Below are 25,092 nucleotides of genomic sequence, written 5' to 3'. Positions count from 1 at the left end.
ATTTATGAGATAACTGGAACTTTTACTTAGCTTCTGGTGCAAACAGTCTTTACAATTAAACAGTTTCTCTTGAGGTAACTGCGATGCAGGTTCCTCCCAGGCTTGGCTGGGACTAATAGTCTTGAGCTTTAAGCAGGCCACTGTGCTACTAATTATAGGATTTGAGTTGAATAGTAGTCACAAAGAATTTGTAGATAGAGCTTTATAACTCACGGTTTTAATGGCTGCTGGTTCTTTAGGCTTTGGCCTAGGTAAGATGAATTGAGATATGCTGATTGTGCTTGCTTGAGTGTCAGAAACAAGAGAGCAGGAACAAGAGACAGAATTTAGTGACTGCAGCCCCTTATATACTAAGGAGGCTGGACCAATCCCATTTGTTGCAAAGCCTGTAGGTCCTGAACCCAGAGAACTCTGGGTACATCACACGACATTATCACATGACCCAGGGAGGTCCTATACATTTATACAACTTTGTACATAACTTTATACATAACGACCAATATACAATATACATTTATAATGCATTATACGAGGTGAGTAAAGGGTAAGCTCAGCAGGAGAGCCCTGTGGAATGGAGGGACTCTAACTGAGGGAACTTAAGACAGGGACAGGACAAGGTCCTGTACCGGGACACCACACCAGAATCCACCAATTTTCCAGAAACCGACAGAATTACCCGTGGAAAACAAAGGACACAAATTCAGAATTTATTCAATAAAACATTGGTATGATAATTGGTCATTAAGACCATGTGGTGTAACACAACCAAATCTAAATATCCACTTTTGGAGAATCTTTCTGTCCCAGTCACCCCATCTGGGACTTTTTCTAATTGCCTCAATTCCCTTAAATTCAAGAACTTTACTATCACCACCATGTACCTACCAGACATGTCTAGCCACTGAGGTATCCCTATGATGTCTGATGTCGCTAAGGTGTTCCCCGACTCTTCTCCTTAGTTCTCGTTTTGTCTTACCAATGTAGTTAAGTGGGCAAGTGCAAGTAATAAGGTATACGACCCCCTCTGCCCTACAGTTTAGGAAATCTCTAATCAAATAGGAGCATCCATTAAGGGCATTCCTAAAGGTCATCCCAGGACTAATGTAGGGGCATGCTACACAGCCTCTACATTTAAACATACCTATGGGTCTCCGCTCCAGCCACGTGCCTTCCCTAGGCGGTCCTGTATAGTGGCTGTGTATATTGCCATCTCCTATAGATCTGCCTCTTCTATAAGTAACAGATGGATACTTGGTAATGACACTGGAAATGTCGGGGTCAGCCCGTAGGATACCCCAGTGCCGTCAGAAAATAGACATGAATCTGTTGTTCTGATTATCAAACATGCCTATGAGACGGATGATGTCATCGTCGTCATCTTTGGGTTTTGATATGAGTAAAGATGTCCTGACTTGGGAGATAGCATGTTGATATGCCGCACTCAGTGGCTTCATGGGGTACCCCTTCTCAACAAACCGTTTTTTTTTTTTAGGTCAGAGGCTTGTTTCTTGAAATCCTCAAGGACGCTACTATTTGATTAGGGATTTTCTAAACTGTAGGACGGAGGGGGTCGTATACCTAATGACATGCACTTGCCCACTTAACTGCATTGGTAAGGACAAAACGAGAACTGAGGAGAAGAGTCAGGGAACACCTTAGCGACATCAGATGTCATAGGGATACCTCAGTGGCTAGACATTCTTCTTCTTGAATTTAAGGGAATTGAGGCAATTAGAAAAAGTCCCAGACGGGGTGACTGGGACAGAAAGATTCTACAAAAAGAGAACCAGTGGATCTTTAGATTTGGTTTTGTTACATCACCTGGTCTTAATGATCAATTATCATACCAATAATTTATAGAATAAATTCTGAATTTCTGTCCTTGGTTTTCCACGGGTAATTCTGTCGATTTCTGGAAAATTGGTGGATCCTGGCTCTAATGACCAAGAGAGATATATCCTTATACGGTTGGGGAAAAATTTTGTTCATTATATAACAATGAGCTTTTTCTAAACCCACCTATTTAAATGGGGCTATGCTACCATTAATTTAGGGAATTTGTCTCTAGATGCCATGATTTATAAATATTGTATGGTGAAAAAGAGGGGGAGTGACCTGGCTGTACGAGTTCTGCACACCTGTACATAATTAATATCTTGCATATGAAGTATATTTAATATTGTAGTTTCAGGATTGCTGGTAAACATATACTATGTCTACAATTTATCTAATCTATTGCTAATGTGGATATGTTTTATATTGATTTGTTATTATTACATGCGATGCATCTACTAGTCGCATTTAAATTTGTGCATGTTTTATACTATTGTGTGAATAATTATGCGCTCCAATCCAATCCGGCGTGGGAATCTTAGTTCTATGATGCGCATACATCATATCCGGCTCAACGGCGTGTGAATCCGCGCATCACTTCTGGTATATGCGCTCCACACTGAGTACTGGTGGAGCGCATACGTCACTTCCGGAAGATGATCCAGGGATACCGGAGGTGCACACTTGGCGTCCCCACGTGGATTATTCACCGGCGCCAGTGTGGGACTCCAGTATACTATATGACAGGTGTGTAGTATCATTTTTCTACAGGAACCTCCCCTCTCTGTTCACTAGTAGGAGTATAAAAGATCTGATATGCACCCATAACTAGGGACGCACAGCATCTATGTGCACCTCGGCGATGGGGATATACTTGTACATCATATGTTATATCTTTTTTTTTCCCTGCATAGCATATACTTCTGTATCTTTCTGACTCCCTTCTGAAGAACCCTGATGCCATCATTAATGGGGGAGACGCATTGAGGAAGCTAATAGTTTTTATCTTAATTTTGTCTATTTTTGTTTAAGCACATTGTATTGCACTGTTTTATCAATTTGTAGTTTGTAAATGGTGATGCATCATCATTAGGGTCTTTATTATATGGTCGGATAGGGCGATCTAGGGTCAGTGGGTCAGATCTAGTGGACAGCCGACGATTAAAGTGTGAGCTCATCCTCCACTGTCAGGCAGCATAAGAACAGGAGCATTATCTTAGGGACAGCTGACTAATTGGCTTATCATATGTACTCTTTTCTACCAGAAACTGATATTTTGCTGTTTCCTGTTGCATTATGTACCTGCCCTGCACTTTCCTGCAAAATCGTAAGTGACCATTAATGTTATTTGCTTCTTGTATATGTGTGGCACTTGTATTTGTGTTTATTCTGACCATTGCTCATTACTGTATATGCATTAATATTGTATCTACCGTATATACTAGAGTATAAGCCGACTCGAATATAAGCCGAGGCCCCTAATTTTACCCCAAAAACCCACAAAAAGTTATTGACTAAACTATAAGCCTAGGGTGGGAAATACATCATTCCCCCCTTCATCATCACCCCCTGTCAATCCCTTCATCAGTGGTCTTCAACCTGCCATTGGCTGTCCAGGCATGCTGGGAGTTATAGTTTTGAAACCGCTGGAGGTCCGCAGTTTGAAGATCACTACGGCCTTTGTCATCATCCAGCCCCCCCCCTTTTGTTTTGTACTCACCTACCCTCGGCGGGACGTTAGGGTGAGCTGGTCCGGGCCATCTATACTGCAGGGAACGTCCCGTGGGATGGTTAGTCGTTGCGGGCTGTCCATCTTCACCGGGGGGCCTCTTCTCCGCGCTTCGGCCCCGGAGTAGTGACGTTGCCTTGACGACGACACACAGGGACGTTGCGCATTAACTTCCCTTTGCGTCGTTGTCAAGGCAACATCACTACTCTGGGGCCGAGGCCTGGGCCAAAGCGCGGAGAAGAGGCCCCCTGGTGAAGATGGACAGCCCGCAACGACTTACCATCCCACCGGACGGTACCTGCAGCATACATGGCCCGGACCAGCTCTCCCTAACGTCCGCAGAGGGGAGGTGAGTACAAAACAAAAAGGGGGGGGGGGGTGTGGATGATGACGAAGGCCGCAGTGGTCTTCAACCTGCGGACCTCCAGAGGTTTCAAAACTACAACACCCAGCATGCCCAGACAGCCGATGGCTGTACGGGATTGCTGGGAGTTGTAGTTTAACATCTGGATGTCCGCAGGTTGAAGACCACTGATCAAGGGATTGACAGGCGGAGTTCACTCGAGTATAAGCCGAGGGGGGGCGTTTTCAGCACGAAAAATCGTGCTGAAAAACTCGGCTTATACTCTAGTATATACAGTATTATATAGTCCTCTTATTTCTCCCCCTATATCTTGAGAGGTGTATCGGATACTTTAAGTATGACCTAGGTATATCTTTAGGTGATTCTTTTACACCGAACAAGACGCATATACTTTTTGTATTTTTTTGTACACACCAAACTATTATTAATAGCCTCGTTACCACACATTGGTGTTTTTTTTCAATTTTAAATAGGATCAAAATAAAGGTTATAATGGGTATTGTATTTTGACACATCACTTTTGTTGCTTTTTTTTGGGCCGACTAGTGCATAATATAATTTATGATGTGTGATAAATAATATGCAATTCCACCAAAACTAACAAAATTATTTTACAATGCAATTTCTAACATTGTAAAGCAGGTGTCTAGAACAGTACTGAAGGTGGTCTATATTTGCAGGGTTTTTCTTTTTATCTTTATGATAAGTAAATGACCACTGCACGTCAGGTGGCCTACAAAGAAGTTTTCATATGTATGTTACAAATAAAAAAACAAAACGGCAAGACCTTGTCTTAAAAAAAAAAAACTAACAAAAAATTTAAAATAGACCGCTAACAATTGAAAAAAAAAAAAAAAAAAATGCATAAAGCCTCCCCCAGTGCTTCTTACTGGCACAAGAAGTCAGAGAACCTGGGTCCATGCACACTTAAAGGGGTACTCCTCTGCTCAGCAAACTGTTCCGAACACTGGTGCCGGGAGCTTGTGACGTCATGGCCCCACCCCTTTAATGCAAATCTATGGGAGGGGATGTGACAGCCATCACGCCCCCTCCCATAGACTTGCATTGAGGGGACAGGGCGTTACATCATGAGGGGACGGGGCTATGATGTCATGAGCTCCCGGTGCCGGCTCTAGTGTTCGGAACAGTTTGATTCAAACGCTGAGCAGCGGAGTACCCCTTTAAGAAATTCAGCAAGAACATAACTTAATTTCCTCTGTGAAATCTTTGTCTGTCCACACAGAATTCATGTCAGTTCTTGGAGCAGAAAATAATCCTGATCAAGTTCTTCTATTGACATCAATGGGCTTTGATCCCACCAGAATTCCCACATGGAAGTAGTTAAGAATTTCTGCTTTTTCCCATTCTTTTTTTTCTTTGCCATTTCCATAGCGTGAACAGACCAAGATTCCACAGAGGAAATTTAGTGAGAAATGTCCTCGCTGAATTTCTTTAGGGTTATTCAGTGATCTACTTTTTTTTTTTTTTGGCATTGTGCCTGTGCTGCTGTAATAAAAATAATGAACTTACCTTCCGCCACTTCCCTGGTATTGCTCTTCCGTCCGTTGGCCCCTTTTTCCTGCTTCTGGGGCCCAACGTGTCACTGCGCTCAGCTAATCTCTGGCCACAGCAATGTCCCACCTTGGTTGAAGATAGACTGAGTGACAGTATTATGTAACAGGAGCAGGCAATAGGAAGAAGCTCTATTTCACCCACTCTTCGCACTCTACTACTCGCTACACCCGGTTCTGACTTCACTAAACTGGGCAGAAAATTGATGAGGCAGGGGGGAGCTGTGCGAGCCGGCTCCCCGCCTCCATGTGCTTTGAAACTCAATGACAAAGTGCTTCCAATGGGCAGAGATATGGATATATCTAAGGTAAAACTAAGTGACCCTTCTTTGTACAGCCATTTACCCACACTATAACCCAATATATTATATTATTGTCTTTCCAGAAATTCTGTCTAATACTTTTGCTTTACTTCTGTACTAATGTTGAATTACTTAAATTCTTGAACACTAGTCAAATTCTGCCAAGTGTTACTTGGAACCCCTTAGCACTTTAGATAATTTTATATTGATACAGACTCAAAGCCTGTATTCTACAGCAGGCCTGTGCTGTGCATTTTCCACTGCAGACATTCCACAGCAGTAAATCTGCTGCAGGTAACCCACCTGTGAACGTACCGTAAGGAGGAGTGACCAAGTTGAATTTTAGTAGCGTGGTCTACCTCCCCCCTTCTTAGCTGCAGCATTTACAACAGCATATAGCAAAGGCTTTAAATAAAAAAAAATTTAAGATACTGAAAGGTTCCAAAAGCATGGCACCCATTCTGGCTTGAAAGGAGCCAACTAGTAGTTGGTCTAAGCTAGACAGTCTTCAGATATGTCAGACTGGTAGACAGTTTTAGTAAATTTGGTCTACTGATTAATTTTTTCTGCACCAAAATCCACCTGATTTGGTATGGATCCCCTATGTGGCTCCTAGACGTTATAAAAAAATCATACACGGCAGGCTGTATAATGATATGGAGACAATTACAATCTGAATTGTAAGCCAGAAGGTTGACACAAAACTGTGCATATTTTAGAATTGGAATTTTTTATTTATTATTTAATTTTCATGAAACAAATACCTGACCAGGAAATAAAACAATTAAAATATATATTTATTTACCTCTGAAATAACATGCAACGTCCTTGTCTCCAAGCAGAATAGAAAACGTGTAATACAGAATTGCCAAAATTTTCTTTTGTAAGAGGAAATCAGACTTTCAGTGTGAGATGATGCGTGAGGCCCAGAACTAGAGGTGAGCGAAGTAATAGTGATTTGATTAATCACAAAATTTGTGGCTCGGCAGTTGATGACTTTATCCTGCATATATATTAGTTCAGCTTTCAGGTGCTCCGGTGGGCTGGAAAAGGTGGATACAGTCCTAGGAGAGAGTCTCCTAGGACTGTATGCACCTTTTACAACTCACCGGAACACCTGAAAGCTGAACTAATATATGCAGGATAAAGTCATCAACTGCCGAGCCTCAAGGTTCGTGACTAATCAAATCACTATTACTTCGCTCACCTCTACTCAGAACATAACAGAACATACCCAGAAAAAGGAACAAATGTCTGTTCTGAAAATATACCAAAAAATAATATATATTTTTTTTTTATAATACATGTGTAGTGATGTGGTGGAGTGGTAATTCTGCTTGGGACCAACTCTTCAACTCACCTACAGGCAGCATGAAAGAAACCATAATCAAATATAAAAAAAAAAAACTATTACAGAGGATCACAGTATCCTTTTTATAGACATGTTATTGTCCATAGGATTTCTCCATCTTGTGTAAAACTTCATGTAGATTTTTTTTCTTGATAAAATGTCACATTATTAATTCTCTAATAAATTGCCTGGTCAAAAAACAAAAACACAAAGAGGGAGATTCTTCTCATAAATCTTCTCCCGCTTATAGAAAACGCATAATGCTCTGTAGAACAGTCTTCTTTTGCACCAGTTTCAGGGGCATGGACGGACATTACTTATGTGGACTCCCCACCAATAAGTCCTGTCTGTAATTTCAGAAGCGCCCCCATATTTAAACCATTAAAACAATGTACAAATCCCCGCCGGGCAGTAGAAATGGGTTTTCACTTGAGTTTCTACATTCGGCAGTCATCTTGCATAGCATGGGCCTGTGGTGGTTCCCCTGACCTTAGCATAGATGAATTATGGACTTATTAATTTCAGGGTTGGTCCAGTCATTACGCAAGTCATCTAGGTGGCTGTCAAAATCCACAAGGGTTTCGTAAGAACGGCTGTCCATGAGAGAAGCAGTGATCCTTTGCGCTTCTGGCCAGTCTTCAAAGACGTCTCTGGAAATGCAGAAAAGTATCTGAAAGTGCCTAGTACATGAACTCAACCCCCAAAATTATAATATTCCCATTAGATATCAATCCCTAGCCATCAGCTTCTGTTAACAGAAGTATTCCAAATTTGTTAAAATAAACAAATGACAGCTTGATAGGGCTATAAAAAAAAGAAAATAAAAGCATACTCCGCTTGTCAGGTCTAGAACTGGTGCCCTGGTCTTCCTTTTCCCTCGGTTTACTTACTGTAATAACTTACCGTCTCCACTCTCCTGTTATTGCAGCTAATCACTGAGGAATGGAAAGATAGCCATCAAGGTAAGTGAACAGAGTGACCAGGTGGTGGCAATGGACCAGGTGAGAAAAGTATGCTCCGATTGTTATTTTACAGCCCTAGCATGCTGTTGTGTGTTTTCAACTAATTCAGAATACATCCCTTCCCCTCTTTCCAGAATTTATACATAACTAGGCTGTTTTTGCCATCTGATACTCCAGGAAGCAGGGTGACAAGCATGGTGGGAGCTTTAACAGCAGTTTGTGGGCCACTTAGATTTTTAAGATGCAGATATCCACAGTGTGTAGGAGAGAGTAACATCATGCTAGAATCACTCTGCATACTTACTCGTGTGGGTCTCTTGCTTTCCACCTATTATCATGAAACTCATACAAATGGATGGAAGGGATTATGCAATCCATGGAGAATTTAGAGTTGTCCACCTATGAATAAAAACACAAAACAGAAGACTTAAATGGGCAGTCATTAAAATTAACTTTTAATATGTCACTCCTGTGTAAATAAAAATGTTCCTAATATATAAAAAAAATAAAAAAAAGTTGTTTTATGTGTTTTTTTTTTAACTTTGAAAAGCCGCCTACTAGGGGTCTCACTACTGGTCCAAACTGCATTGTCACCCCCTCTCACACACTCTCGCCAGGCAGAAATCCAAACTCAGGAAATGCAGACTGGACCAACTCTCCCCATAGCTCGCTCTCTGCATGTATACGAAACCTGAGGGAGAGAGAGCTCCGCGCACTTGCATAGCCCCACCCACCTGGTCTCTGCTTCCTGACACAATAAGCCCACAGCATGCAGGCATAGTGAGAGGAGGCATCACAGCACAGGACCTATAGAGAGGAGGAATCGCAGCACAGGACTGGTGAAGAATTTCATCTGAGCATTGTGAGTATTTCATAAATGTATTACTTATAACGTGCTGGGAGCTGACTCATTTATGCGCACTCCCAAGAGGGAGCACAGCACAGATAAAGAAGGGTGGAAGCGAGCCCTGGCAGGCTTCAGATGATGCCGTGCCTGCTGGGCCACGAGCCCTTCCTCCCTCACAGAGGCACCAGAGACTGAGCAGGCTGACAGACTAAGGGTGCCTGCACACCACGTTTTCAGGCTACGGCTGCCGGATCCAGCTGGGGGGGAGGGGGAAAACCGTGCACTCCTGTACCCTAACCGGACCAGTGCTGAAATCCATTGACTTTAATGAACCGACCGGAGTCCCCGTTTGACTCTGGTCGGCTCATTTCTGCCCCGTATCCGGTTTTGTGACTAGACCTAAAACCATAGTATACTACGGTTTTAGGTCTGGTCAGAAAACCAGATACGGGTCACAAATTAGTCGACCAGAATCAAACTGTGACTCCGGTCAGCTCATTAAAGTCAATTTCAGCGCTGGACACCCCACAGACAGACACTTATCCCCTATCCTGCGGATAGGGGGATAAGTGTTCTATGGCTGCAATACTCCTTTAATGAAAGTTAAATTTAAGCTGCACATGATACCTGTGGCCACAGGGGGGGAGAGCTTCACAGTGATAGCAAACATAGGAAGCTGTTTTCCACAAATGAAATAACCTAGCTGGTTGGTATTGCCCTGACTTAACCCCTGCTCCTGTTTAATTATCCATTTTTGGGGGGCAAAAAGGTGCTCTGCAGCCCACACCTTAGTTCTATACAACTGCAGTAACAATACAATTCTTCTAGTCCTGCAGGATTTACATATCAGATGCTGACACACCCTTCTGCCAAATATCTGAAGGCCAGCACCAGACAGTAGTGGAGTGAACAACTGATCCCCTCATATAATACTCCACCCACCTCAACAAACAAGCTGCTTTACTCTTCATTGAATACTCCATACTCCCCACCTTATACAACACTGCCGCTGACTGCATAGATAGACTGGTGACTAGGAAATAATATTGCTGGATAACATGAATTTCTGTACCATTATTAAAGCTGCGTCGCAGTACCCCTCTGCAATCCGTGATGCAATTTTCTCCCCAACAGGGTTAAGACTGAAACACAAATAAATATATAATCCAATCACAGAAGAAAATACAAACATGAAATAGAAGTAATGGACTGGTAACTTAAAATGAACATGCTACATCTGACAGGCAAGTGCCCATTCACAGTACAGATCTGTGTTTCCCAACCAGGATGCCTCCAGCTGCCCAGACATGCTGGGATTTGTAGTTTTGCTACACCTGGAGGGACCCAGGTTGCGAAACACTGGTATAGATATTTTGCTCAGTATTAATTCTGAACAGAATCAGTTTGTATCAGAATCCCATTGACCTCAATGGGATTCTGCTGTTCAGTGCACACTACTGAAGTTCTATAGCGAAACTTCTGACGTGGATCCAGATTTCACCAAAAATTCATTCTTTTGGAGAAACCCACATGGAAAAGTCCATTACTCAATGGGAGTTTGAATGACAGGGGTTACTTTCCACTGCAAATTCCATGCAAAAATAACCCTGATCCCAGGAAGCATGGATCCGCTGACGGAATTCAGCAAGGAAATTACTCGCTGAATTTCCGTAGCGTGCATGGGCCCCAAGAGGCGTAGTGTACATCCAAACTTTTTAATATATAAAGCTGTGCAATCATAGAAAGAAGGTTCATGTTCTACAGAAATGTCTGCTTCTATTGGATGCAGCCTGCAGTGTTAGGAATAGAGGCTTTTATGGCTACAGCTTAGGTCCTGTCCACAAGTATACATATCTATTCTATACTGGATATACTCAGATGCTATATTACATGTTACTATCCCTTTCATGTAATTGACAAATGTGGTTGTTATATTGCAGTCTTACTGTGAGAACAATATAGTGCAGCACTGACCTGTTGTCTTTGAGACGCTCGTTCCCTTGATAGTAGCCGGCTATTACATAACTGTTCTCTTTACACCACGTGTCAATCTGAGAAGAAATGTGACAACAGATTGTGTCAGCAAAAACCCTGCGTCAGGCAGTGCCCTGCGACTATTTATGATAGGTCATCTGATCCCACTCCAAAAAGCTTCATGTGCACAAGTGTCAGCATCAATGATCTGCCCATACTGAGCCTGCAGCTTGTTATTAAAGAAACCATTCCAGTTGCCCACAGCAAGAAAAGGCCTCTGGAAGAAATCTGATAGGTTGTTATGGACAACTGCACCATCATTTCCTTTACACAGGTTTTTATAAATCTCCCCATAAATATATAGAACCCCCCTTGATTTGTAATAGCATAGTTCCCCCCCAATGAAGTTAAAAGGGGGAGAAAAAAAAATTATGCAGTAAGTTAAAAATAAATAAATTTAAAAAAAAAGCACAACAACCGTAAGCTGCCAGAAACTTCATTATTCCTCTGCATTACTATCATGCAACTTTCTAACAGAAATTGTGCACCATTTCCATGATCTCTTCTGCCAGCTATTTCTAACACAGTCCTGCTCTAGCAGCGGAATAGCGATGCATTCACAGCCAGAAGGCCGTGCGGAGGAATGACCACACTGACACATGTTTCAGGCACAACTGTTGTCCAGGGTTGAAGTCCTCCCAGGAGGTTAAAGTATAATGTAAATATATTTATTACACACACAAAATATAGTATATCTATACACAAAAGAAGCATAATCACAGAACAAGCCTATTTAGAAAAAATACCTGTAGTCCTGGTGGCTGTAATGCAGGCACCTGCCCCCCTACAACTTTCAGGAATCGCCTCATGGGGGCTGGGCATATGACAAGTAATTTAGACAGGTTGCATAATTATTCACACCCAAGGATTGGCATATGCGCACCAGCCAGACACTCACACTGCCCATATGGTGAGTGGAGACAACCTAAACAAACACATACAACCAGTCGCTCATATCAAAGGGGCCCGACTGCCAAAGTAAATATATAAATACTTATCAATATAAAAATATCAATAAATGGAAGTTAAATAAATATTATAAAGTACATTAGTGTTTTATTAATTAATTAGTGTGGAGTTTGCATAATGGTATAAGAGTGAATGTAGAATATGAAGGGGAAAAAAATGGGTGATAAATGACAGTGTTTATGACTACATTGCCATGAGAACAAAGTGACAAAATAATAAATAAATAAAAAGGGAAAGCAAAAAAGTGAATTCCGTTGCATGATAGAATGTCTTGGAAGAATAAAACAGGACATTGGCACATAGGTGAATGCCATGTATGGCCATAACTGGTGACTGTAGTAATCTTGGTATGCAGGGTAGCAACAACAGCCAAGCGTGATGGACACTGGATCTGGTTGTTTGACTCTCTGGAGCCCCCTAGGGTTAAATATTATACTACCTCTTTGCCCCATGTCTTTGATCATTAGTTTTCTGGCAGGTTTTCAGGTCTTTTTCTGTTTGTGATTTGAATTTGTTTTATTTCTTCTAGAGATGGTCTTGTAAGTGGTGAATTTATGCATAGTGCCTGTTTGGTGTGGTTGACTGGGTTTCTGTGGTGATGGAAGAATGACTGTTTTATATACACTGGACAGTATGACTGATGGATAATGTAAGGCCTCTTTTTAAAGCTCTTGCCATTTACTGTCTTTTTCCATCATTATTTTGTGATCATGTGTGGCATACATGTTTCTCTTATGTAAAATACCCTTTGATTGCACGTATATAACCTTTTTCAGGGGTCACCACATATACTTGCGTTTTAATAATTTCTTTATTTTCCTGCATGTGTGTTTAATAATTTGTACCAATTTAATCCATACCTCAATTATGGCCTTTATATATATTTTTTATTACTCTTCAGTTTCTTCTTTTCATATGGCAGGTCTTCGATCATTTATCCGCACATTTTATGTGGGCTTATTGCTCTTTATCTGCCTGTGGCAGCATTTTTGTGCAAATGTGCATTATAATTTTTTTCCAGGACATTCTATCATACAACATAATTCACTTTAGTGCTCTGCTTCCTTTTTTGTCACCATTAGTACCTTGATCTCATGGCAGTGTATCCAACCACATTATAATTTATCACACAGCTCTGCTTTCTGTTAATGGTTCACTTACCTTTTATTTAATATTCACTCTGCCAATATGCAGACACCACACAGTTCTATTGAATTAAAAATGCTTATGTACTTTGATGTTCAATTATTTATTTCATTTCAATTTGTTGATGTAATAAGCATTTATCTTGCTGTCACTTTGGCTGCCGGGCTCCATTAACATAAGACACTGGTTGTATGTGATTAGGCTTAGCTCGCTGTATGGACAATGATAATTGTCGGGCAACCAGTGTAATACGGGGAATGGGAGGACTACAGTACCCAGAAAGATTATCAGAATTTGGGTTATTTAGTTTAGAAAAAAAGAAGGCTTAGGGGAGACCTAATAACTATGTATAAATATATCAGGGGGCAGTACAGAGATCTCTCCCATGATCTATTTATACCCAGGACTGTATCTATAACAAGGGGGCATCCTCTACATCTAGAGGAAAGAAGGTTTCTACACCAGCACAGACGGGGGTTCTTTACTGTAAGAGCAGTGAGACTGTGGAATTCTCTGCCTGAGGAGGTGGTCATGGGGAACTCTGTAAAAGAGTTCAAAGCGGGTCTGGATGCATTCTTGGAGAATAATAACATCGCTGGTTATGTATACTAGAATTATAGGGACAGAACGTTGATCCAGGGATTTATTCTGATGCCATATTTGGAGTCGGAAAGGAATTTTTACCTCTAGTATGAGGGTTATTTGCCTTCCTCTGGATCAACTCTGTAGGGACTCATTAGGGTTATAGGTTGAACTTGATGGACTCTGGTCTTTTTTCAATCTTATGAACTATGTAACTATAATGCCTTAGCTCTTAATGGAGACTAAAAGGGAGATTTATCAAAATCTGTTCAGAGGAAAAGTTGCTCATAGCAACCAATCAGATCACTTTATTTTTCAGAGGCCTTTTCAAAAATGAAAGAAGTGATCTGATTGGTTGCTATGGACAACTCAGCAACTTTTCCTCTGGACAGGTTTTGATAAATCTCACTCAGAGTTTGTGGCTGGTGCACATGCTCCAGTCCTGGTCTGCCACTCTCTCCAATGCGTGTCATTATCCATCGTGTCCGAGTGGGCAGCACACATGACGCAATGCTTGGAAGATCTGGGGTTGCGGTGCCCGCATTGCAGCCGTGGTGCTACAGGTTTCTCCACATATTTTTTCAGATTTTTTTTTTTATTAAAAGATTTTCTAAAGAAGTATACATAAATACAAACATCCAGGTATTTTCTAATAGGCTTCTCCTGTGATCACAATAGGATGAATACAGCACTACCTAGCCAGTCCTAATCATAGATGGTGCCAGCATCTGAAACCCGATCAGTCCACTGAAGATACCAATATAATGGTGCAGCAAAAGGATCCTCATTGGAACTTAAATGTTGAGCAAAATACATTTTTCACTCTCAAAGAGTTTGAGTGCTGAGCCACTGCATTGAGAACAGGGTAAGATCAATGCTCCACACTGAGTTTACTTGCCTTGGTCCTCAAGGTTCATAATAGGGACTATTCTGCAGCACATATTTATATATGTTTTGACCTTGGCTATTTTTCTAATTATGATTATTGTTTTATGTGCTAAAGTGAAGCCCAGTTGGGCAGGGCTTGCCATTGTACTATGGACGAAAAGAGGTGGCTGTATTATGTCTCTGTGAAACTGGCCTATGTGATAAACGTTTCTTATTATAAATAGCTGGGCCTTTGCCCCTTTAGCTCCACCAGATCATCAGCAGGGGGTCAGATCTCCTCTTACCAGCGTTAGCGCCACCTCCAACACTGGAGACAGAGCAATGGTACCATGGAAAAGTGGGATGCAGTCCACAAACAGGATCTGCTGCTGTGGAGCATCTTTACGCTTCTGCTTTTCGGCTACCAGGATGCCATTCACTGAGCAGGCTGGGTGCTTGGCGCTGTGCAGCATCATCTTGCAGTAAGCTTGTGTTGTTAACTTGAAGACAGGCATTTTCTATGCAGGAAAGAAAAGACATTTCTTATGGCTTGGGGGAACTCCTACACAGACATTATGAGCAGAAGACACTGGGGCTCAGTGTGCTCCATGCCCCTCACAGCAGTTATATTATGCAATGAGACAAGGTGGTGGAGCAAGGAATCTATCACCATAGGCCGATCATGGCTGTCTACAGTATGAATGAAATGATCAGTGGATGTGCAACAGATATTTTAATAAAGACCATTTTGTAAAAGCTACCCCTTTGTAAAGGGGTAGTCCGGTGATGAAGTTCTTGTCCCCTATCCAAAGGATAGGTGATGTCTCTAATCACAGGGGTCCAACCGCGATCTCCTGCCCACCATTCTGTCTCTCCTCGTGCACAGAGTAACCACTGCCCCCTCCATGCATCTCTATGGGAGAGCTGAAGATACTGCACTCATGTATTTCTGGCTCTCCGATAGAGATGCCTGGAGGGGATGTGTCAACCACTGCTTCATGCTGGAGGAAAGCTGGGGTGCAGGGCAGTAGATCTTGAGTGGTGGTCCCATTGGTTAGACCCCCCCTGTGATCAGAGACCCATCCTCCCCCACGATAGGGGATAAGAATTTCAGTACACCTTTAACGGTTTGTCAACTGACCGGAATGCAATCAAAGCGTGAAACATGATGGACAATAAAAGGTTTGGCACATAAGGGGTGCAGTGGATGTATACATATATATATGGGGGGATAAATGCGTGTACATGTGGATGGGTGGGATATATGCATGTACAAGGAGATGGATGGGGAAGATATGTATATATGGGGGATGCATGTATGTACTGGGGGTACATGGATGGGGTCTGTAAATATTTATGGGAGGGAGGAGGGCCTCAAGCAGTGTAAAGCTGACAGGTCATAGAATTCCTCTTCCCTCCCTCAGCGATCCCTCTACTTCCCCGTTCCTCACCTCAGGCTGCTCCCGGTGCGCTGTGCCGGGTATGAAGTGTTAGTCACCGCAAGCAGTCTACACAAAACCGTAAATCGAGCAGCCAGCAGTCGCACACACATTTACAGCAAAGACGTTAAGTACACGCAGATCACGTGCGCGGTAGTAAGCAGCTCGCTGGCGGCCATGTTTTGTAAGGGCGCCGCAATTTTTTTTTTGTTTCGCCCGACCAGGGTGCCTCCTGCTGTTGCAAAAGTACAACTTCCAGCATTTCCGGACAGCAAAAGCCTGTAGGGGCATGCTAGTAGTTGTAGGTTTGCAACAGCTGGAGGCACCCTGGTTGGAAAACACTGTGTTATATACAAATTCACTGCTGTGGCTCTGGGACTGTAGTTTCTCTGTGATAACCAGGGGTAGCAGCTCCGCTAGTATTTACATTTCCATTCTACATACCCTTCACCGAGACGTCAACAGCAGAGGCGGAGCCACAAGTCAACTGCGCGTGTAGAGTCCTCCGAGGCATCCCAGCGTGCAGTGCGGCAGTGGGTGGGGCTTCCTTTCTTTCCGCTAGTCGTCTCCTTACTAGTTCCGGTGTCCTTTCTGTACTTGGCAGGCGGCCGCGGTTGAGGTGAGTGCGGAGAGTAGAGTCCGGAGAGGACAGGCCGAGCCTGGGCGTGTAGTGTACCGGGAGCTGTGTCACTGAGCCGCTCTTTCTGTACACCTTGTATCTGCTGCACCGCCTAGTATACACGTGCAGCGAGTGCTCCTTGGACCTTTGCTCCAATCTGCAGGTATTATGTTCTATAGCAGTAGGATGCGAGCGGGTTAATGTATAGTGGAGAATGTTCCAGGATTGTCACTTATCCGTGTAAATATCTGCTCATTCTGGGATAAGTAGTCATGTGGGCAGTGCCGCTCAGTGATTGACAGTTCTCTCTATATCTCTCTCTCTATATCTCTCTATATCTCTCCCTCTCTATATCTCTCCCTCTCTATATCTCTCTCTCTCTCTCTATATATATCTCTCTCTATATATCTCTCTCTATATATCTCTCTCTATCTCTCTCTATATATCTCTCTCTATATATCTCTCTCTCTCTATATCTCTCTCTCTATCTCTCTCTCTCTCTATCTCTCTCTCTCTCTATCTCTCTCTCTCTCTATCTCTCTCTCTCTCTCTCTATCTCTCTCTCTCTCTCTCTCCACAGCTGCCAATTACTGATTAAGACCGCCCACATGACTACTTGGCCAGAATGAGCAAAGATTTACATGAATAAATGACAAGTTATGATGGAACATCTCCCACTAAAGTATATATCAATCTGCTCGGCTCCTACTGATCTATAACAATGCTGCGTACAGATTGAACTGCTTTATATGTGTCAGGTTTTCTTTTATAAAGGGGTAGGCTGCTCCCTTACTCCATATCTGGCAGTGCGGAGGCTGATTCAGCCAGGACACCATGACCTTCTATGTTAGGTCACCTTACTGGTTAGTGTGGAGTCTGGAACCTACTACACCTGTGGACAGTCTGGAGGTTCAGTAGCCCTTCACATTACTGGTAAGGATCCTCTATAGCAGTGGTCTCCAACCTGCGGACCTCCAGATGTTGCAAAACTACAACTCCCAGCATGCCCGGACAGCCAACGGCTGTCCGGGCATGCTGGGAGTTGTAGTTTTGCAACATCTGGAGGTCTGCAGGTTGGAGACCACTGCTCTATAGAATCATTGTACAGATGTCTGTCACTAGACACAAGGATAGCATTTTGTTACAAATGGTTGTGGATGGTTTTTAGGCTCTACTGGGTTGTTTCCTGATTTGTACAGCCAGCCCTCTTCAGGCATGTCACTTGTCACTTTTTTATATTTTTTTTATTTGGCTTCCTCTGGATTAACGCTGCATTTTCTATCTACAGTATGTTAACTGTATAAGTGCTGGAGTGCATGCTGCTTTTGTTGTAAGAATCCTTCAGCTCATGTATCTGGTGGGGCCTTTAGTCTTATTATATTGTAGCTGTTGGAATGAGAAAACACTCTCTAATCTGAAGTATATCACTAAGGAAGAGATTACACTATGGAATTTCCGACAGGAATTTAAATTGGAAATTCCGCTGCATTAACCTTAACATGCAGGTGAATTGGCGGTCCGTGAACTCATTCATACTACGGAATTTTCAGGTCTGAATTTCCATCAGAAAATTCCGATAAAAAAATTCCAGAAAAAAAAAAAAAAAAAAAAAAAGAAACTCAGAACATTGGGGGAGATTTATCAAAACCTGTGCAAAGGAAAAGTTGCCCATAGCAACAAATCAGATCATTCTTTAATTTTTAACAAGGCCTCTGCAAAATGAAAGAAGAGATCTGATTGGTTGCTATGGGCAACTGAGCAACTTTTCCTTTGTACAGGTTTTTATAAATGTTCTGGAGGAATCCCCTCCACAGAGAGTGCCATCTATGGGGACAGCAATGTCTGCGCGATCCTAGCGGCCAACTGACTCAGACACCTGAGAAAGCGAATCCGACCTAATAGTCCTGTTCTGGAGAAGCGCATACATATTAATATGCTTTCCCAGATTCTGCAGCTTCCTCAGATAAGTGAGTGCATGAGTCCAATTAGTTCAGGATCTTCAGTGATCTGGCAGATTGGGGAAGGCTAGATGGTTGGGATTTGATAAGATTTCTATATAATGTTTGTCTAGTATTTGTAGTAATTGACAGTTCTTCTCTTCCAGAATGATGTCTTCACGAGTGCTCAGCATGGTTGGACGGAGGGCTCTGTCTTCCTCTGCCTATCTGCAGGGTCATGGTACGTACTGTCTGTCACCTTCTGGTATTTGTTCTTGTCCGAATGTGTATGGTCTGGTTAATCTAATATGTAAATTCAGTGTAATTTACACTGATATTCTGATGCCTCCTCCACAATGTGACGGGGAGGGGGGAGAATGTGACGGAGGAGGGGGGGGGGAGAATGTGACGGAGGAGGGGGGGGGGAGAATGTGACGGAGGAGGGGGGGGGAGAATGTGACGGAGGAGGGGGGGGGGGGAGAATGTGACGGAGGAGGGGGGGGGGAGAATGTGACGGAGGAGGGGGGGGGGAGAATGTGACGGAGGAGGGGGGGGGGGAGAATGTGACGGAGGAGGGGGGGGGGAGAATGTGACGGAGGAGGGGGGGGGGAGAATGTGACGGAGGAGGGGGGGGGGAGAATGTGACGGAGGAGGGGGGGGAGGGGAGAATGTGACGGAGGAGGGGGGGGGGGAGAATGTGACGGAGGAGGGGGGGGGGAGAATGTGACGGAGGAGGTGGGGGGGGGGAGAATGTGACGGAGGAGGGGGGGGGGGGAGAATGTGACGGAGGAGGGGGGGGGGGGAGAATGTGACGGAGAGGAGGGGGGGGGGGAGAATGTGACGGAGGAGGGGGGGGGGGGAGAATGTGACGGAGGAGGGGGGGGGGGAGAATGTGACGGAGGAGGGGGGGGGGGAGAATGTGACGGAGGAGGGGGGGGGGGGAGAATGTGACGGAGGAGGGGGGGGGGGGAGAATGTGACGGAGGAGGGGGTGGGGGGGAGAATGTGACGGAGGAGGGGGGGGGGGAGAATGTGACGGAGGAGGGGGGGGGGAGAATGTGACGGAGGAGGGGGGGGGGGAGAATGTGACGGAGGAGGGGGGGGGGGAGAATGTGACGGAGGAGGGGGGGGGGGAGAATGTGACGGAGGAGGGGGGGGGGGGAGAATGTGACGGAGGAGGGGGGGGGGGGAGAATGTGACGGAGGAGGGGGGGGGGGAGAATGTGACGGAGGAGGGGGGGGGGGAGAATGTGACGGGAGGGGGGGGGGGGAGAGAATGTGACGGGAGGGGGGGGGGGAGGAGAATGTGACGGGGGGGGGGGGGGGGAGAGAATGTGACGGGGGGGGGGGGGAGAGAATGTGACGGGGGGGGGGGGGGGAGAGAATGTGACGGAGGGGGGGGGGGGAGAGAATGTGACGGAGGGGGGGGGGGGGGAGAGAATGTGACGGAGGGGGGGGGGGGGAGAGAATGTGACGGAGGGGGGGGGGGGAGAGAATGTGACGGAGGGGGGGGGGGAGAGAATGTGACGGAGGGGGGGGGGGGGAGAGAATGTGACGGAGGGGGGGGGGGGAGAGAATGTGACGGAGGGGGGGGGGGGGGGAGAGAGAATGTGACGGAGGGGGGGGGGGGGGAGAGAATGTGACGGAGGGGGGGGGGGGAGAGAATGTGACGGAGGGGGGGGGGGGAGAGAATGTGACGGAGGGGGGGGGGGGGAGAGAATGTGACGGAGGGGGGGGGGGGGGGGAGAGAGAATGTGACGGAGGGGGGGGGGGAGAGAATGTGACGGAGGGGGGGGGGGGGGAGAGAATGTGACGGAGGGGGGGGGGGGGGGAGAGAATGTGACGGAGGGGGGGGGGGGAGAGAATGTGACGGAGGGGGGGGGGGAGAGAATGTGACGGAGGGGGGGGGGGGGATTTGACGGAGGGGGGGGGGGGGGGGGGAGAATGTGACGGAGGGGGGGGGGGGAGAATGTGACGGGGGGGGGGGGGAGAATGTGACGGAGGGGGGGGGGGGGGGAGAATGTGACGGGAGGGGGGGGGGGGGGAGAATGTGACGGAGGGGGGGGGGGGGGGAGAATGTGACGGAGGGGGGGGGGGGGGGGGAGAATGTGACGGAGGGGGGGGGGGGGGAGAATGTGACGGAGGGGGGGGCGGGGGGGAGAATGTGACGGAGGGGGGGGGGGGGGAGAATGTGACGGAGGGGGGGGGGGGGGGGAGAATGTGACGGAGGGGGGGGGGGGGGGAGAATGTGACGGAGGGGGGGGGGGGGGAGAATGTGACGGGGGGGGAGAATGTGACGGGGGGGGAGAATGTGACGGGGGGGGAGAATGTGACGGGGGGGAGAATGTGACGGAGGGGGGGGGGGAGAATGTGACGGAGGGGGGGGGGGGGGGAGAATGTGACGGAGGGGGGGGGGGGGGGGGAGAATGTGACGGAGGGGGGGGGGGGAGAATGTGACGGAGGGGGGGGGGGGAGAATGTGACGGGGGGGAGAATGTGACGGGGGGGGGGAGAATGTGACGGGGGGGGAGAATGTGACGGGGGGGGGAGAATGTGACGGGGGGGGGGAGAATGTGACGGGGGGGGAGAATGTGACGGAGGGGGGGGGAGAGAATGTGACGGAGGGGGGGAGGGGGGAGAATGTGACGGAGGGGGGGGGGGAGAATGTGACGGAGGGGGGGGGGGAGAATGTGACGGAGGGGGGGGGGGGGGGAGAATGTGACGGGGGGGAGAATGTGACGGGGGGGGAGAATGTGACGGGGGGGAGAATGTGACGGAGGGGGGGGGGGGAGAATGTGACGGAGGGGGGGGGGGGGGAGAATGTGACGGAGGGGGGGGGGGGGAGAATGTGACGGAGGGGGGGGGGGGGGGGAGAATGTGACGGAGGGGGGGGGGGGGAGAATGTGACGGGGGGGAGAATGTGACGGGGGGGGAGAATGTGACGGGGGGGGAGAATGTGACGGGGGGGGAGAATGTGACGGAGGGGGGGGGGGTGAGAATGTGACGGAGGGGGGGGGGGGGGAGAATGTGACGGGGGGGAGAATGTGACGGAGGGGGGGGGGGGGAGAATGTGACGGAGGGGGGGGGGGGGAGAATGTGACGGAGGGGGGGGGGGGGGGGAGAATGTGACGGGGGGGGAGAATGTGACGGGGGGGGAGAATGTGACGGGAGGGGGGGGGGGGGAGAATGTGACGGAGGGGGGGGGGGGAGAATGTGACGGAGGGGGGGGGGGGGAGAATGTGACGGAGGGGGGGGGGGGGGAGAATGTGACGGAGGGGGGGGGGGGGAGAATGTGACGGAGGGGGGGGGGGGGGAGAATGTGACGGAGGGGGGGGGGGGGGGGAGAATGTGACGGAGGGGGGGGGGGGGGGGGAGAATGTGACGGAGGGGGGGGGGGGGGGGGAGAATGTGACGGAGGGGGGGGGGGGGAGAATGTGACGGAGGGGGGGGGGGAGAATGTGACGGAGGGGGGGGGGGGGAGAATGTGACGGGAGTAGAATGTGACAAAGGGGAGATGTGAAAGATCGGTTGGGCATAAAATGGGTGGATAGATGTGAAATGAAGGCGATTGGACATGAAATGGGGGGATTTCACAATTTTTTTTTTTTTTAATTATATCCACGCATATCGCAATCGCAATATTTAAGCCCAAAATCGCAATTGCACATTTTCCCCATATCGTACAGCACTAATAAAAACCTTCCTTTGTTTCCTTAAATGACCAATTGTACATATGTTGCCTCAGTTAACACAAACTTTCTCTTTAAAAAGTAGATCAGGACTGACTGCACACATATATGGGTTGGCATTGTTGGATTGTCCCTTACATGCCAAGGGATTAGAGCTCTAACCCAGACCTGCAGTATTTTAGCCCAATGCCACCTCTTTGTAGTTACTTGGTTATGGATTCCTATTCGACCAGATATTCAGTAAAATCTTGCCCCATCCCCCTGCCCTCTGCTGCTCACACTATACTTTTCTTGACCAGAATATATAATAGGTCCAAACGCTTGTTAACTGCATCATTTATGTCACCACTTCTTGCGGTCTTACTTAAAGGTTGGTTTTATATGAACATTATATGCAAGCAAGTCCCAGCCCTACCATGGGTCTAATGACCTGAACTGACGGCATCATAGATACTTATGATTTCAGTTTGGGTCTATAGATGTGTGGTTGGGCTGTGACTTAATGGCTCATTTTTTAATCTACTACCTCTCGTGAGACTTCTGAGAGAGAAAGCAGTCCTACACTCTGGTGTAATTGCTTTTCTCTGTTTTTTAAAACAGATGACTACAGAGATTTGCAGGTTTTGTTCTAAGTTTTAATGTTATGTGTACCTTGTATTTGCAGCCAGCATTGCCATTCCTGAATTCACTCTTCCTAAATACCATGACAATCGCAGTGTTCCTCTGCCTGAAGTTTCATTCTTGGGAGAACTTTCACCGGAGCTGAAGGCACTGAAAGAAAAGGAGAAGGGAGCATGGGCCTCTCTGAGTGCTCAGGAGAAGGTGGAATGTGAGTAGCAGCTGGGGTTTTCTGAGTAGATGAGTTTGTCTTCAATGGAATGGAGAAGCTAGGTCAATGGATACAGCACATGAATAGCCCTAGTTTCCTGAAGCTGAGCATTCTGGATGGACCTGCCTTTTTGACAATTTTCATCATGTGACCAGGCTTACATGGGTTATATGAAGTCTTTTGTCCATGGACTGAGCCTGTGTCTTCCTGATACATGGTCAAGAACTGTGAGGATATAAATCATCTGTTTTTATACATGTGGGGTAGTTTGTCTTGGTATGCTCAGAATCATTCTGTCATCTTCCTAGTTAATGTCAGTTTAAGATCATAATGTTTTTCTTCTTCTAGTGTACCGCATCAAGTTCAACCAGACTTATGCTGATATGAACAAGGGATCAAATGAGTGGAAGACAGTCTTCGGAGCCACACTCTTCATTGTTGGCTTCACTTCTTTAATTATCATTTGGCAAAGAAAATATGGTAAGCAAAGTGGAAGTGGGTAACGAGTATCGCTGCATCCCCCGCCTGCTTGGACACATATTAGTCCTGCTGTGTCCATGCATCATCACCTATGTCATTGACACACTTCCTTGAAAAGTCCTCCCAATGTCAGCTTGCGTCCCGCTACTGTCAGTGAGGAGAAGCTGGGAGTTAATGCTAGGGGAGATGTGAGCAGACAGCAAACTGAGGGAGGGGGCGGAGACCTGTACAATGAGGCCACGCCCCCTCCCTTTGAGAGGAATTCAGACTAGTGAGCTAAATTAAAAGTGTAATAAAAAATGAATGAATAAAGGTGCTAGACACCTAAAAATTAGATGTACATGGTCAGGATTAGGTACTGAGTGATATATTTAAAAAAACGTTTTTTGTTGGATCTGACGGGTACGCTTTAACCCGTTAAGGACCCAGGGCTTACCTGTACACCAATGAGAATTTCTGTCCCCGCCAGGCGGTGAGCGCTGATATCGATCAAGCACACCGCGCAAATGCCCATCAGACACCCCCATGTCTGAATTCACACCGGCGATTTCGGGTCTCCGTTGACTCAGAAAATATGGGGGATCGGGGTTGTCCAAGACACCCACGATCCCCCTGAAGGGATAGTAGTGAGGTGGCAGGGGTGCCACCCCTCCTATCCCTGCTATTGGTCATTAAGAAGCGACGACCAATAGCGGGGGGGGGGGTTAAAGTTTGGTTCCCCTGTTGTGCCCACCCACAGTAGGATGGGCAGAACGGGGAAACTGACAGGGACCCGCGCCAAAGTCCACTTATCCATTGGCGGCAGCGTAGGTGACAATCGGCGACGGTGATCGGTGGCAGCAGAGGACAGCTATGCGGCTTCCTGGATCCTATGGAAGCCGGTGAGTTGCATAGCAACATCTGGAGGGCTACAGTTTGGAGACCACTATTCAGTGGGCTCTAAACTGTAGCTCTCCACATGTTGCACAGCTACAACCCCCAGCCTGCCCAGACAGCAGTGGTGCAGTGGTCTCTAAACTGTAGCCCTCCAGATGTTGCAAAATTGCAAATCCCAGCATGCCCAAACAGCAAACGGCTGTTTCGGCATGCTGGGAGTTGTAGTTGTGCAACAGGTATGCAACTACATCTCCCAGCATGCCCTTCAGCGATTACTACATGCTGGGAGTTGTAGTTTTGGAACAGCTGGAGGCACACTGATTGGAAAATACTGAGTTTGGTTGGAAAACCTTCAGTTAGATTCTGTTACCTGTGTGCCTCCAGCTGTTGCAAAAGTACAACTCCCAGCATGCACGGTCTGTCAGTACATGCTGGGAGTTGTAGTTTTGAAACAGCTGGAGGTTTGTGCCCCCCCCCCATGTGAATGTACAGGGTACATTCACACGGGTGGGTGTACAGTAAGTTTCCATATATGCACCAAACTGGGGAATAGATCCCCTCAGGAATAACCCTGACTAAAGTACCCATATAGAAATAATGTAAAATGTAACTTTTATTTCATCAATGAAAACGTCTATGTACTTTTACTTTTTAGCCACTAGATGGCAC

General features: G+C 46.4%; 2 protein-coding genes across 4 annotated transcripts in view; one reads left to right on the top strand and one right to left on the bottom strand.

The window, feature by feature from the left end:
* Nucleotides 1–6,512: 6,512 nt before the first annotated feature.
* On the bottom strand, nucleotides 6,513–16,572 carry EMC8 (ER membrane protein complex subunit 8). Of its 2 annotated transcripts, none has more exons than XM_056525513.1 (6): nucleotides 16,441–16,572; nucleotides 14,863–15,075; nucleotides 10,934–11,010; nucleotides 10,032–10,101; nucleotides 8,417–8,511; nucleotides 6,513–7,800 (listed from the first exon to the last, which is right to left on the bottom strand). In XM_056525513.1, the coding sequence occupies exons 2-6, from the start codon at nucleotides 15,070–15,072 to the stop codon at nucleotides 7,641–7,643; spliced, it is 612 nt and encodes a 203-aa protein (XP_056381488.1). In that variant the 5' UTR covers nucleotides 15,073–15,075; nucleotides 16,441–16,572; the 3' UTR covers nucleotides 6,513–7,640. The 2 variants fall into 2 exon arrangements, with proteins under 2 accessions (XP_056381488.1, XP_056381487.1); XM_056525512.1 differs by lacking the exon at nucleotides 16,441–16,572 and adding an exon at nucleotides 16,009–16,190.
* Nucleotides 16,483–25,092, top strand: part of LOC130276319 (cytochrome c oxidase subunit 4 isoform 1, mitochondrial) — a 27,699-nt gene continuing 19,089 nt past the window's right edge. Inside the window, exons 1-4 of one of the 2 annotated variants that reach the window (XM_056525510.1) lie at nucleotides 16,483–16,615; nucleotides 18,720–18,793; nucleotides 22,903–23,067; nucleotides 23,416–23,547. In XM_056525510.1, coding sequence (XP_056381485.1) covers nucleotides 18,721–18,793; nucleotides 22,903–23,067; nucleotides 23,416–23,547 — 370 coding nt within the window. In that variant the 5' untranslated portion in view covers nucleotides 16,483–16,615; nucleotide 18,720. Of the gene's footprint in view, nucleotides 16,616–16,637; nucleotides 16,779–18,719; nucleotides 18,794–22,902; nucleotides 23,068–23,415; nucleotides 23,548–25,092 lie in introns of those variants that run through there. The other variant, XM_056525511.1, reaches the window with a different exon arrangement.

Source organism: Hyla sarda, chromosome 6, assembly GCF_029499605.1.
Source record: "Hyla sarda isolate aHylSar1 chromosome 6, aHylSar1.hap1, whole genome shotgun sequence".
Taxonomy (NCBI): domain Eukaryota; kingdom Metazoa; phylum Chordata; class Amphibia; order Anura; family Hylidae; genus Hyla; species Hyla sarda.
Note: the sequence above shows the minus strand (reverse complement) of the source record. Positions and strands in the feature narration are given on the sequence as shown.